The following is a 15,429-nucleotide window of genomic DNA, read 5'->3' on the forward strand; positions in this document are numbered from 1 at the left end:
AGCTCCCCAACTGCTCCCATCCCTGGAGCAGGCACGTGTCCTTGCTTACTATGAACTACCTGTACTGCTTGCAAACATAGGTTTGCACTGTACTTAGGTACATGTGACCACGATAAACCAAATCAGATTGAATTCAAATAATCCAATGACCCTGGATTGTTAATGTGCAACGTTGCAATATCCAATCAGAACGAATATGAACCAATTTGCATCTTCAACTCTAGTTTATGTATTAAGTCATATTTTTTAAGAGCTGATCTCTTGAATTTTCTGCCACAGCTTTTAAAATCCTGGGGAGCCCATGTGACCACCACCTGTTCCGAGAATGCTTTCTCATTGTTAAAAGATTTGGGTGCAGATCACACTGTCAATTACAAAACTCCCACTTTGGAGAAAGAGCTCAAGGATCTGAAAATGTAAGTTTTTCCTGTTGTAAATGAGTTTGTGGTAAACTATTTCCCACTCTGAATCTTACTCAGCAGCAGTGGGAGTTGGAGAATTGAATGCACATCCTGAATTTGTTGTTAAAAGACCTGTGTTAATTAGTACTGCTGACCTCACTCCCAAATCTGACCCTGACGTGATCAAGTCATTCGTCATTGTGGAATGCAGTTGCAGAAAGTGGGTGTAGAGGTTGGAATGAGTGGCTTGAATAATGTTGCCGCATGATTGCCCTCTTTTCAGAGACGAAACGTAGTCCTGAATGGGAAATGTCGCTGGTTTGAGGAATGTGACATCACCTTCTTTGTGCAGTGCCCATGTTAGCAATACTGCATTACAAATTTCATTTAGCTCAGTTACGTCTTTTGTACCTTGTTCATTCAAGACACATTAAACAAAATAAAAACCTCTCTTTGAACTGGTGACATTGCTATTTCTCATCCTCTCGGAGCCTGCGGCAGTCCACCTGTCAAAGTCAGGTTGATTTTTGCATTGAGACACACATCTGAAACAGTGTTGAGACCAGGTGCCCCACCTCATCCCCACATCTGTTTTCTCTGAGTGTGGCAGGAAGCTGTCAGTGTGAATTCTCGTCATCGAGAGGCGGGTTCTTCTGCGTCTTGCCATCACTGGCATATTTTACAGCAGTTTTCACCCTGCCAGTTGGGATGCATGATTAATTTTTTTTCAGGAGGGGATTGGAGGGAAGGAAATCACTGAAAGTGAATTTAGTTTCATTTGGAGAGTGTGTTTGTCCCAATGCACGCATGGTCCTGGAGCACTGACTGACCCAATCCCCTGGGATTGAACGAACTAAACTGACTACCTGAAAGTTTGCATCACTTCACCACCAAATAATGGCGACATGAATCTGTCTACACATCAGCTTCTGTGAAAATTATTTGTAGATCTGGTTTTGTCTGCTGGCAGAATAATAAATCACAATGTAATCCTTCACTTTTCAAATTGTCTTTTTAGAGCCATTGCCAAGCAGTCAGTGATAGAACACAGATTTAATATAGAGGTTTTTTTCGTACAAAATTTGATTCATATCTGAAATGAAGTCTGGCAGTAGACCTGCTGAGTTGAGAGTTGTTCCAGATTCAGTTGGGCAATGGTCTGGAGAGAGTTAGGAAACAAGAGAGAGAAGCTTTGACATAAATAGCCTTTATGTTCTCGTGCTATGTGAGGTGCTGTGGTGCTTTTGAAATTAGTACTGTGATTCTTTATACATAAAACTGTAGGCTTTGGATAGCATCTTTGTGTGAGGATTCAAGTGTTTGGGGGAGTTTTCTGCTATATATCTAGGATCCAGGGTGAGATAGGCCCAAGTCAATGCAAAAAAGAATTTGCATAAAAATGTAAAATTCTGTAAAAACTTAGGACTGGTAGCATCCATGGAGAGGAAAACAGAAATAATGTTTCGAGTCCACTATGACTTCTCTTCACAACTGATTCCGATGGATCCTGGAAGTGAAAGGACTTCATGCAGTTTTTTCCCCACATCTTGCCCCTCCCCCACATCTTGCCCCTCCCCCACATCTTGCCCCTCCCCCACATCTTGTCTCTAATCCAATTTTTACTTACAAACAGAAGCTGAAAATGAAGTGGATAAGTAGAATTTGAAATTTAGAGTTACTATAAATTTGAGGTTTAACAGCTTGGGATGGAATTTGTAGCCACCTGGAAGAAGATGGGTTGATTAGGAAGAGCCAATGCTGATTTTCAAAGAGGAAATCATTTTTAGCTGATCTGTTGAAGTTTTTTGAAAAGCTGATTTAAGAAAAATCTCAATGCGAGTAATCCTATAATGGATTTTCAGAAGGTGTTCAATGCAGTTCCATGCAACAGACTTGTGAGGAATGTTATAGCTTATGGAATAAGAGGGACAGTAGCAACTTGGGTACACGTAGGCTGAGAGAGCTTGGAACCATTGTAAACTGTGAGGAGGGCAGTATGAACTTCAAACAGACATTGGCACGGTGAGTGGATAGATGGCAGGTGATGTTCCATGTTGAGAAGTGTGAGATGATAAGTTTTGGTGGGAGGACTGTGGACAGACAAAGTTTTTAAAAAAGGTACAATTTTAAATGTGGTGCAGAAACAGAGACCTGGATATTTATGCACACCGATTCAAAAGTCAAAATAAGTGGAGAGAGCAGTTAATAAGGAGAAAGTGAGGACTGCAGATGCTGGAGATCAGAGTCAAAGAGTGTGGTGCTGGAAAAGCACAGCCAGTTAGGCAGCATCCGAGGAGCAGGGGAATCGACGTTTTGGGCAAAAGCTTTCATCAGGAATGAGCTCATTCCTGATGAAGGCTTATGCTTGAAACCTTGACTCTCCTGTTCCTCGGAGCTCATTCCTGATGAAGAGCTTGTGCTCGAAAAGTCGACTGTCCTACTCCTCAGATGCAGCCTAACTGGCTGTGCTTTTCCAGCGCAGTTAATAAGGGAAACAACATTCTTTGCTTTATTAATGCCATAGAGTACAACAGCAAGGAGATTGCGCTTGGAAAGACGGAAGGCTGAGAGGAGATCTAATAAACATTTCTGAAACCGTCTGAACAGAGCAGATGAGGAGATGCTGTTCCCACTTGTTAAAAAATCAAGAATGAAAGGACTCAGATTTGAAGTGTTTTGCATAAAAAGCAAATGAGATGTGAGAAAAACTTTTTTTGCACTACAATTGGTTCAGGTCTGGGATGAAGCATCTGCATGTGTAGTGGAGGCAGATTCAGCTGAGGCCTCGGAAAATTATTTAAATGTGCGAGGGTATTGGGGAAAGTAGATCAATGGCACTAAGTCATTGGAGAGTGGGCTAACTGGCCTCCTCCTTCACTGTAACAATTATATGATTCTGTAAATGGCGCAGTGACCTCCAGCTGGTGTTTTTCAGTCCGGCTAAGTTTACAATCTGCTTCAAACACTCTTCTCTGCACCACCACTCAACTTGCAAGTAAGTGTCTCAAAGTGTGGTCATGTTCAGCAGGTTGTTTGATTTTTTTTTAATAATGGATCAAAAACAGACTGCAGAATATTTAACTATTTTACCAAACTCTCCGTGCAGTGCTGTCAAGTTCCACAAAACTTTTCCAGTCTATCTTGGATTTGTTTCTATTTTGTTACAGATGTACCACACACTCATTCTCTTCCTGATGGGCACTGTTTCCACAGAACCTTTACTTTAGGCCTCTGTTGCTAACACCTAAAATTCGTAAGAAAGACCCTATTGTTCTGCTGCTGTTCCTTTTTTGGGAATTTTCTCCCCTGGTTCTCACCAGTAACAACACAGCTGGCGCTGAGGATTTCACCTGAACGCCCAAATCCTGCTACGTTATGGTATCCTGGTAACTGACCTTAAACAATGCTTTTCTCCCAAACCCTAACTTAGAAATCCGAGGAATTGAGGTATTTTCAGTGGGAATTTTTTAATGTGCGGTCCTGTTTCTGAAATATTCCTCTACCTTTTGCACAGGTTTGACTTTATCTTGGATAATGTGGGTGGACGGACCGAAGACTGGGCCTTGAACTTACTGAAGCCATGGTCAGGAGCTACATATGTAACATTAGTGACACCCTTCATGCTCAATACCGATAGACTTGGACTTGCTAATGGAATAGTTAAATCAGGGATTACCTTGGGCAACAAAATCCTAAAGGTAATATTATTTCAGAAACTTGAGCTCACTGTGGAGATTTGAATGCATAAACTGGGCTGACACTCCAGTGTAGTATTGAGGGAGTGCTGCACTGTTGGAGCTGCTGCCTTTCAGGTAAGATATTAAACCGAGGTCCGTCTGCTATGCCGGATGCATAAATGAGTTTATGGTTGCAATGATGAGCAGTAAGTTCCACACCGCATCCTACCAGTATTTGTCCCTTGACCTGCATCAGCAAAACACCATCTGATCATACCTTGCTATCCTGCTGGAGCTTGCACTGTGCCACATTTCACTGTGGTTGCAGCACTGACTGCGCTTCAGAAGGAGAGCTCTGGGAAGTTATCAAAGGCTGTACCTAAATACAAGGTCTCCCTGACTTTATTTTAAATCCATATGCAAGTTAAAACGTTTAGTGTCATCCACACTCTTTCAAACACCAACTAATCTTAATCAAATATTTTTTGTTAAAATAGGTCAGTCATTTCAAGAAGGTTTTGATGATCTTGAAATAGTCCAGACCGTTTTCAAGTGGCTGTTTAACTAACACAGTACCCACTATGTTCAGTCCACCTCGGGCGACCATCTGCACCTTTTTATTCTTTCATGGAATGTGGTCAGCATTTATTGCTCATGCTTGTTTCCCTGGCTGAACCATCTTCCCTTTAGAAAGCTTGCTTTAAAAGATCTGTTTTTCCTTTATTCTTCGATGGGTTATGGGTGTGTTGCCATAAGAGGGCAGTTCAGTGTCACCCACATTGTTGCCGACTAGACCAGATAAGAATGGCAAATAGCCTTCCCTCAAGACATCAGTGAAACAAATGTATACTGTAACATTTAATTCCACATTTATTAATTGTATTTATAATTGGCCAGCTGCCATGGTAGGATTTAAACTCATGTCCCTGAGCTTCTGGATTGCAAGTTCAGTGACAATATGCAACACCTCGTCTGCCCCTATTTGCTCAGCTTCATCACTGGAAGTATGTTAGACTGGCCTTGTAGTGACGTGAGGTGGAACCTTCCTAGCCCTTGAATGACATGGGCAATGGCACGAAGGCTGAAGGATGGACAATAACTGCTAAACCAGAGACTGATGCTTACATCCCACAAGAGAATGCACAAATGTTTTTACCTCTTGTTTGTTTTGAGAGTTAAGGCAGTAAGTTGAAGAAAAAGATTGTCCTTTTAAGAATATAGTGAGCAGCAGTCTCACAGTGATTCTATTCCTAATGGGTTTTGTGATACTCTGTTCAGGAAATGCACACATAGATAATCAGAGATGGTCTATTTTATTGTGACTTTTCCTCTCTCTTTATCCTTGCAGCATCTGAGGCAGGGCGTTCATTATCGCTGGGCCATATTTACACCAAGTGGTCCAACTCTGGATGAAGTCACGGAACTTGTGGATAAACGAAAGGTCAGATTGAATGAAGGGAAAATTTAAGTCTTTTGCCTGTGAAAGTTTTATGTCATGGAGCGTTTAAGGTTAATCTCCCAAAATGTCCTTTCACGTTACACTTACAAGACAAAAACTGATAATTTGGCCCAATTGATTTACCTCCACATGATCTTCCTCTAACCCTACAATTTAATCTGAACGATGTATCCTTCTATTCCAGTTTCTTTCCTGCACTTACCTAATATGGTTAAAAAGCTGCTGGGGAAGCTGAAAGATCTGAAGGAGATTGTGTAAGGGCATTTGGGATTGTGGGGAACTTGGAAAAGGCAGTGTCTCTGTGCATCCACTTTTCCTCCTAGGTGTTAGAAGCTTCTAGATGGTACACATTGCTGTCTCTGTACTACAAGGGAGTACCCAACCTCTGACCAGCACTTGCAGCCACGTTATTTGCATAGCTGTGGAGCTGAATCAATTAACAAGACATCATGGTGTGGATTTTGCCAATGGTACTTCCAAAGTGGAGGTATTTTAGACACTTGGTGGAGATGATTTTTACACATGTAGTGCAAAATTGCCTTGCCAATTATTGAACTTGTCCCAGATCTCATTACATTCAGTCTTGGAATGTTTCAGTACTGGGGAGAATTGTGAATACAGCTGATCTCTCTAGTGGTGAAAATGTCACTTATAGTTGATCATCCTGCTAGTACAGGATTCTCTAAAGGTTGACTTGCAGATTGAGTCCATAGTTAAGAAAGCAAATCTAATGTTGTCATTTATTTCAAGTGAGGTGCTACTAAGACTTTATAAAGCTCTGGTTAGGTCCGTTTAGAATACTGTGTCCGGGTTTGGGCCCCACACCTCAGGTAGGACATACTGGCACTGGAGCGTGTCCAGTGGAGATTCATACGGATGATCCCGGGAATGGTAGGCCTAACATACAATGAACGGCTGAGGATCTTGGGATTGTATTTGCTAGAATTCAGAAGGTTGAGGGGAGATCTAATAGAAACTTACAAGATAATGCATGGCTTAGAAAGGGTGGATGCTGGGAAATTGTTTCCGTCAGGCGGGGATACTAGGACCCGTGAGCACAGCCTTAGAATTAGAGGGGGTCAATTTAGAACGGAAATGAGGAGACATTTCTTCAGCCAGAGAGTGGTGGGCCTGTGGAATTCATTGCCACGGAGCACAGTGGAGGCTGGGACATTAAATGACTTCAAGGCAGAGATTGATAAATTCTTAATCTCACAAGGAATTAAAGGATACTGAGAGAGTGCGGGTATGTGGTGTTGAAAGGCATTACTTCCACTCCTATTTCTTATGGCCTTTTCTCAAGTTGATGGTTTTAACAGGGAATGATGAACAGGCTGAATAAATTACGTATTTACAAACTACACATTTACAAAATGGATATAATACTGGACTGAATGGTCTGTTTCATGCAGCAAATTTTCTTTTCTCCTCTCGGTCTCCAGCTTCCTGACTTTTTTCCCCTGCCTGCACTCTGACCCCTCACCCCATTCTCCCTCTATCTCCTGTAAATGGCTTGTCCTCTCTAGCTGCCTGTCACTCTCGCTCATTTGCCATCTATCCCTCTCATATTAAACATATTCAAAAAATGTTCAGTTTGATTTCATTCTCCTAAACCAGGATTTTTTTATTAAAATGAAGACATTGATGTGTATATTTTTATGTGTACACAGGAAGTGAATGCAATGGAACAAGCTGACTGAGATTAATGCATTGACAAACCCACTCAGCAGTTTTCTAAATCCTGCACACTGCATAATTGCTTTAAGATCGACCAGTGAGGGGGAAAAAGTGTTGAGTAATTGCATAAGTGAACGGAGTCACTATTTAAGTCACATGTTCATACTGTACCCTTTGTGTTAGATTACAGACCCACTGGGAATGCAAAAGAACTTTCCTGAATTCAGTTTATTTATTTAGTTCAAGCTGTACATTGCACACACTTGCATGAGTGAGTATGGCTCTTAATATAAATTGGACTCGCCAGCGGAAGGAGATTTGGAATGCAATCCTGGGTTGTTAATTCTAGTCACTCAGTCAGTCATTCTGACATACAATTACTTTCCTGACATAGAACACAGCACAGTACAGGCCCTCCAGCCCACGAGGTTGTGCCGAGCATTTACCTCAATCTAAGATCAACCTAACCTACACAGCCCTCAATTTACTGCCGTCCATGTACTCTTCCAGCAGTCGCTTAAATGTCCTTAATGTCTCTGACTATTACCACAGTCTCTACTACCTACCACTCTCTGTGTAAAGAACCTACCTCTGATATCTCCCCTACTCCTGCCTCAAATCACCTTAAAATTATGATCCCTCATGACAGCCATTTCTGCCCTGGGCAAAAGTCTCTGGCTATCTACTGTATCTATGCCTCTCATGATCCTGCATACTTATCAAGTCACCTCTCTCTCTCTCTCTCTCTCTTCCTTCTTCTCTTCAGTGTGAAAAGCCCTAGCTCACTCAACCTCTCTTCATAAGACATGTCCTCCAAACCAGGCAGCATCCTGACAAATTTCCCCTATACCATCTCTAAAATACCTCCATCCTTCCTATAATGAAGTGACCAGAATTGGACACAATATTTCAACTGTGGTCTAACCAGGGTTTTATAGAGCTGCAGCAAACCTCCCCACACTCCTAGCTCTTAAACTCAATCCCCCTGTAAATGAAAACCAAAACAACATATGCCTTCTTAACAACCTGATCAACTTGGGTGGCAACTTTGAGGGACCTATATATGTGGACCCCAAGATCCTGCTGTTCCTCCACAAGAATCCTGTCTTTAACCCTGTATTCAGCATTCAAATTCGACCTTCCAAAGTGAATCACTTTGCATTCATTCAGGCTGAACTCCATCTGCCACTTGTCAGTGCAGCTCTGCATCCTGTCAATGTCTTGATGTAGCCTGCAACAGCCCGCGACACTGTCTACAACACCACCGACATTGGTGTCATTAGCAAACGTACTAACCCACCCTTCCACTTTTTCATCAAAGTCATTTATAAAAACTACAAAGAGCAGAGATCCAAGAACAGATCCCTGCGGATACCACTGGTCACCAATCTTCAGGCAGAATACTTCCCACTCAGTGTCTTCTTTCGGCCAGCCAACTCTATATCCAGACAGCCAAATTTTCCTGTATCCCGTATCTAACTTTCTGAATGAGCCTACCATGGGGAACCTTAACAAATGCCTTACTGAAATCCATATACATCACATCCACCGCTCGACCTTTGTCAACTTGTCTCATCACATCTTCAAAGAACTCAGTAAGGCTTGTGAGACACTACCTGTCCCTCACAAAGCCATGTTGACTATCTCTATTCAAACTATGTTTTTCCAAATAGTCATAAATCCTGTCTCTCAGAATCCTTTCCTGTACCTTGCTTACCACAAATGTAAGACTGACTGGTCTGTAATTCCCAGGCATTTCCCTATTCCCTTTCTTGAACAGAGGAACAGCTTTCGCCTCCCTCCAATCATCCGGTACTTCTCCCATGGAGAGTGAGGATGCAATGATTATCACCAGAGATGCAGCAATCTCACTCATTCCTTCCTTCCCATAGGAATCTTGGATATATCTAGTCTGGGTTTGGGGAGTTATCGACCTTGATGCTTCATGTGGGCTTAGTGTTGTCCACTGTCCTTTCTTCTCCATATGTTTGATTTTTTTTCTCTGTTAGCTAAAAGTAATAGGACCAATAGTCAGAGGATATCAGTTTACAATAATTGGCAAAAGAACAGAGGGGAAATGAGAATTTGTATTTAACAAGGCAAATTATGATCTGGAATGCACTGCAGCAGAGGTTGTTGTGAGCATGTTCAGTGCTAACTTTCAGACGTTGGTTATCCACTTGTATGGAGAGGGAGAGAGCACGGTTGAGGTGGTAAGACTGAGGTAGGCTGGGTGTTGGGACAAATCAAGTTGTTGTTTGACAGAGATGGAGAATGCAGTAACAATGGCTGCCTGGGCGTGTCGAATGAATCCAGAAGAATGACTGCAGCATCCTGGACATTGTTTTGTGTTCAATTGGTGTTTGGGTTATGTATGCTGAAGTACTGGGTTTGCAATGGTTTAGCAGCATGTTATTAATGTGACATTCTCACCTAGTGAACATAGTGCTGTGTGATTGGTGTTAGGGACCAGACCAAACCCCCTTAAAACATATCACGGAGATAGCCTCAACTTTTATCTTTTTTAAAGGCAGGTATAGTTGGTTAGTCATACTACAAGGTTTTAAACAAAATACATTTCATCCTTGCATCAGAGTTAAAATACAAACAAAAACTGAAGAATTGGCATATCTTTATTCCTTCAAAATGCTTAACAAAATAATGTATAATGTAGTGGGCGGCATGGTGGCACAGTGGTTAGCACTGCTCCCTCACAGCGCCACAGACCCACCTCAGGCGACTGAGGTGTCTGCGTGGGTTTCCTCTGGGTGCTCCAGTTTCCTCCCACAGTCCAAAAATGTGCAGGTTAGGTGAATTGGTCATGCTAAATTGCCCGTAGTGTTAGGGGCAGGGGTAAATGTAGAGGAATGGGTCTGGGTGGGTTGCGCTTCGGCAGGTCGGTAAGGACTTGTTGGGCCGAAGGGCCTGTTTCCACACTGTAAGTAATCTAATCTTAACGACTATTCATCTACTACCATAAACACGCCCTTAGCAAAGGCAAATTCAGCAAAACAATTTCCTTCATTTGCTGTCTCCTCCAGTCCAGGAGAAGGAACTCTGACAGAATATACTTCGCAGCCAAAAGAGAACTCCAGCTTTTTGCAGCAGCAGAGAGAGAGCTGCATCTAGCAGCTTTAACTCCAATACCCCAACTTCAACGGCTGAAAGAAAATCTAAAATCCTGAGAGTGTATGAGCCTGATTTTACTGTTTCATGTCTCTTCTCTCATTTAAAAAGAATCCCAAACCTTGGAGTTTAATTTAGAGGTGCTGCATTTTGGAAAAGCAAATCTGAGCAGGACGTATTGGTAAGAAGCTGGGGAGTGTTGCTGAACAAAGAGACCTTTAAATGTATGTTCATAGCCCATCTACGAAAGTAAAGTCGTTTGGGATGCTTTCATTTATTTATCAGTGCATTGAGTATAGGAATTGAGAAGGCATTTTGCGGCTGTACAGGACATTGGTTAGGCCACTTTTGAAATATTGCATGTAATTCTGGTCTCCTTCCTATCAGAATGATGTTGTGAAACCTGAAAGGGTTCAGAAAAGATCTACAAGGAGGTTGCCAGGGTTGGAGGACTTGAGCTATAGGGAGAGGCTGAACAGGCTGGGCTGTTTTCCCTGGAGTGTCAGAGGCTGAGGAGTGACTTTATAGAGGGTGACCTTTTAAAATCATGAGGGGCATGAATAGGATAAATAGACAAGGTATTTTCCCTGAGGTGGGGGATGCCAGAACTAGAGGGCATAGTTTTAGGGTTAGAGGGGAAAGATTTAAAAGGGACCTAAGGGACAACTTCTTCATGCAGAAGGTGGTGCGTGTATGGAATGAGCTGCCAGAGGAAGTGGTGAGGCTGGTACAATTGCAATATTTAAGAGGCATTTGGATGGGTATATGATTAGGAAGACGTTGGAGGGATATGGGCTGGGTGCTGGCAGGTGGGACTAGATTGGGTTGGGATATCTGGTCAGCATGGACGGGTTGAATCGAAGGGACTGTTTCTGTGTTGTACATCTCTATGACTCTATTGAGTCTGCTTTCCATGGAGCAGACACCTTGGCACCAGATTGACAATACCCACTTCAAGAATACCAGGACACATCACGCCCTCTCAAAGGCACATTGCATCATGTTGGTAAGGCTGTGAGGTTTGTAGCACTGCTGAAAGCGTCACCTTCCAAAGTGTCTGAACAAACTCTTAGCTGGAGCAACCCACAACTAAACCCTTTTTCTGGCTCCATCCCATAGTTCTGTACCTTTCTCTGTTTAAAATATTTATCCACCTTTCCCCAGAAAAATATACAGTGATCTCCACTTCAACCTTCAACACGTCACTCCAGGTTTTCTATGAACAGGTTTCTCCTCCACTCTCTTAGGGATGGTTACTGGATCATCCAAGTATTCTCAAATTGAAGGCAACCCTCCAAAGAGCATCCCACCCAGACCCACTCCCTACGCTATCCTTGTAACCCTGCATTTCCCATGGCTAATCCACCAAACCTTCACATCTTTGGACTGTGGGAGGAAAACCAGAGCACCCGGAGGAAACCCACGCAGACACTCGGGGTGACTGAGAGACACGGCTTTGGCAGAATCGGATGAGAAGTTTGGCGAGGTCTGTCTTGACATTAGCCTCCTCGGCTGGTCTCGGGGAAAGAGGACATGCTGCCTTTGCACCGCCCCATCCAGCAGGACCTTCAGGACTTTGCCCACACAGCAGGGCACTGATTTCGCTCTGTGTGGCCTATCCGTGGCCAGTGTCAGTCATTGTGCCAGGTAGTTCTGCACTAACGAGTCCTGTCTGGGTGCACAGAGGGGTGACTAGAAAAACAAAAGAATTGTCAAGAATAGAGATCGGGATGAGAGTTGTGTTCAGGTGGAAATAATTATAACGGAAGAGAAAGATTTAGGGATTGGGTTTAGAATAAGAGGCTGAAATATGGATTGAAAAGGGATAAGGAGCTATGGCAGAAAGAAATAATGTTAAGGATTTAAAGAGCAGGCCAAGCATTCTGAAATTGTGCCATGGATTTCTGTTTCCTCCATTTTGGGGATCTGGACTGCATTGGCTGGGCCAGCATTTTTTTCCATCCTGAACCTAATTGCCCCAGAGAAGGTCATGGTGAGCAGTTTGGGAAATCTTGAAGGTAACTGAATGTGAGGGTCAGGCTGTGTGAAGGTAACCGCGTCTGAGGGTCAGGCTGTGTGTGAGGGTAACTGAGCATGAGGGTCAGGCTGTGTGTGAAGTTAACTGTGTGTGAGGGTCAGGCTGTGTGAAGGTAACTGCATCTGAGGGTCAGGCTCCGTGTGAAGGTATTCTGGATTAGTGGTGCTGGAAGAGCACAGCAGTTCAGGCAGCATCCAAGGAGCTTCAAAATCAACGTTTCGGGCAAAAGCCTTTGCCCGAAACGTCGATTTCGGAACTCCTTAGATGCTGCCTGAACTGTTGTGCTCTTCCAGCATCACTAATCCAGAATCTGGTTTCCAGCATCTGCAGTCATTGTTTTTACCTGTGTGAAGGTAACTGCGTCTGAGGGTCAGGCTCTGTGTGTGAAGGTAACTGTGAGGGTCAGGCTCTGTGTGTGAAGGTAACTGAGCATGACGGTCAGGCTGTGTGTGAAGGTAACTGATCGTGAGGGTCAGGCTCTGTGTGAAGGTAACTGAGCATGAGGGTCAGGCTCTGTGTGAAGATAACTGATCGTGAGGCTCAGGCTGTGTGTGAAGGTAACTGATCGTGAGGCTCAGGCTGTGTGTGAAGGTAACTGATCGTGAGGCTCAGGCTGTGTGTGAAGGTAACTGATCGTGAGGCTCAGGCTGTGTGTGAAGGTAACTGATCGTGAGGGTCAGGCTGTGTGTGAAGGTAACTGATCGTGAGGCTCAGGCTGTGTGTGAAGGTAACTGATCGTGAGGGTCAGGCTGTGTGTGAAGGTAACTGATCGTGAGGGTCAGGCTCTGTGTGAAGGTAACTGATCGTGAGGGTCAGGCTGTGTGTGAAGGTAACTGATCGTGAGGCTCAGGCTGTGTGTGAAGGTAACTGATCGTGAGGGTCAGGCTGTGTGTGAAGGTAACTGATCGTGAGGGTCAGGCTCTGTGTGTGAAGGTAACTGCGTGTGAGGGTCAGGCTGTGTGTGAAGGTAACTGATCGTGAGGGTCAGGCTGTGTGTGTGAGGGTAACTGATCGTGAGGGTCAGGCTGTGTGTGAGGGTAACTGCGTGTGAGGGTCAGGCTGTGAGTGAAGGTAACTGATCGTGAGGGTCAGGCTCTGTGTGAGGGTAACTGATCGTGAGGGTCAGGCTGTGTGTGAAGGTAACTGATCGTGAGGGTCAGGCTGTGTGTGAAGGTAACTGATCGTGAGGGTCAGGCTGTGTGTGTGAGGGTAACTGATCGTGAGGGTCAGGCTGTGTGTGAAGGTAACTGATCGTGAGGGTCAGGCTGTGTGTGTGAGGGTAACTGATCGTGAGGGTCAGGCTGTGTGTGAGGGTAACTGCGTGTGAGGGTCAGGCTGTGAGTGAAGGTAACTGATCGTGAGGGTCAGGCTCTGTGTGAGGGTAACTGATCGTGAGGGTCAGGCTGTGTGTGAAGGTAACTGATCGTGAGGGTCAGGCTGTGTGTGAAGGTAACTGCGTCTGAGGGTCAGGCTGTGTGTGAAGGTAACTGATCGTGAGGGTCAGGCTGTGTGTGAGGGTAACTGATCGTGAGGGTCAGGCTGTGTGTGAAGGTAACTGATCGTGAGGGTCAGGCTGTGTGTGAAGATAACTGATCGTGAGGGTCAGGCTGTGTGTGAAGGTAACTGATCGTGAGGGTCAGGCTGTGTGTGTGAGGGTAACTGATCGTGAGGGTCAGGCTCTGTGTGTGAAGGTAACTGCGTGTGAGGGTCAGGCTCTGTGTGAAGGTAACTGATCGTGAGGGTCAGGCTCTGTGTTTGAAGGTAACTGATCGTGAGGGTCAGGCTGTGTGTGTGAAGGTAACTGCTTGTGAGGGTCAGGCTCTGTGTGAAGGTAACTGCGTGTGAGGGTCAGGCTGTGTGTGAAGGTAACTGATCGTGAGGGTCAGGCTCTGTGTGAGGGTAACTGATCGTGAGGGTCAGGCTCTGTGTGAGGGTAACTGATCGTGAGGGTCAGGCTGTGTGTGAAGGTAACTGATCGTGAGGGTCAGGCTGTGTGTGAAGGTAACTGCGTCTGAGGGTCAGGCTGTGTGTGAAGGTAACTGATCGTGAGGGTCAGGCTGTGTGTGAAGTGGAATGCGAGCAGCACAATTTGAGAAGTGTGTTTGTGGAACATGGGTGGCACTGTGGCTTGCACTGCTGCCTTTCAGTGCCAGGAACCTGGGTTCAATTCACCCTCAGGTGACTTTCTGTGTGGAGTTCGCACATTCTCCCCGTGTCTGTGTAGGTTTCCTCCGGGTGCTCCGGTTTTCCTTCCACAGTACAAAGATGTGCAGGTCAGGTGGAGTGGCCATGTTAAATTGCTACAAAATGTCCAGGGATGTGCAAGTGCAGTGGATTGGCCAAGGGAAATGCAGGGTTATAGGGATAGGGTGGAAGGGGTAGGACCGGGTGGGATGCTGTTCGGAGGGGTGGTGTGGACTCAATGGGCTAAATGGCCTGCTTGCACTCTGTACGGATTCTGTGAAAAGAAAAGTATATTTTTACTACTAGTCTTAATGTGACTCGTTGCAAGATTGAAGTAATTCTTATAAAGGTAACCTACAAATCCTCAGCTGAAGATTGGTAAAACTAGATTTGATCCTGGTGCTGGCTGGTTGAGAGAGAAATGTTGACTGGGACACTGAATTTGATACTGTTTGCTGGATAGTGTTATGAGATGTTTGAAGCTGATACGAACAAGCAGATGGATCTTCAGTTCATGATCTGAAGCTTTGCATCATTTTGACTAACTAGTACTCCCTCAGGACTACAAACAAAAACAAAACACATTGGATGCTGGACAAAAAAAAACAGAAATTACTTAGCTGGGTATTGTTATGGATCAGGTAGGTAAAAACAATGACTGCAGATGCTGGAAGTCAGACGAAACCCCCTACAAACATCAGAAGAAGATAGCTTAGACCCTCACTTTTTCTTACTTTTAAGGCAAATGCCTGACTTTGTGTTCCAGATGCAATTTGGTTGGTCAGACTTGAGCAGTCTTAAAGCAAAACACACTTTATTCATACACTTTAGTTAAAATACAACATAGAATTGGAATAATAACTATTG

At 44.2% G+C, this 15,429-nt stretch overlaps 1 protein-coding gene across 3 annotated transcripts in view; it reads left to right on the forward strand.

The window, feature by feature from the left end:
* Nucleotides 1–15,429, forward strand: part of rtn4ip1 (reticulon 4 interacting protein 1) — a 110,449-nt gene that overhangs the window by 23,835 nt on the left and 71,185 nt on the right. For all 3 annotated transcript variants that reach the window (XM_072552713.1, XM_072552721.1, XM_072552711.1), the window contains exons 6-8: nucleotides 280–416; nucleotides 3,916–4,099; nucleotides 5,427–5,519. In XM_072552713.1, the coding sequence (XP_072408814.1) occupies nucleotides 280–416; nucleotides 3,916–4,099; nucleotides 5,427–5,519 (414 nt within the window). The remainder of the gene's footprint in view (nucleotides 1–279; nucleotides 417–3,915; nucleotides 4,100–5,426; nucleotides 5,520–15,429) is intronic.

Source organism: Chiloscyllium punctatum, chromosome 3 (genome assembly GCF_047496795.1).
Source record: "Chiloscyllium punctatum isolate Juve2018m chromosome 3, sChiPun1.3, whole genome shotgun sequence".
Classification (NCBI taxonomy): domain Eukaryota; kingdom Metazoa; phylum Chordata; class Chondrichthyes; order Orectolobiformes; family Hemiscylliidae; genus Chiloscyllium; species Chiloscyllium punctatum.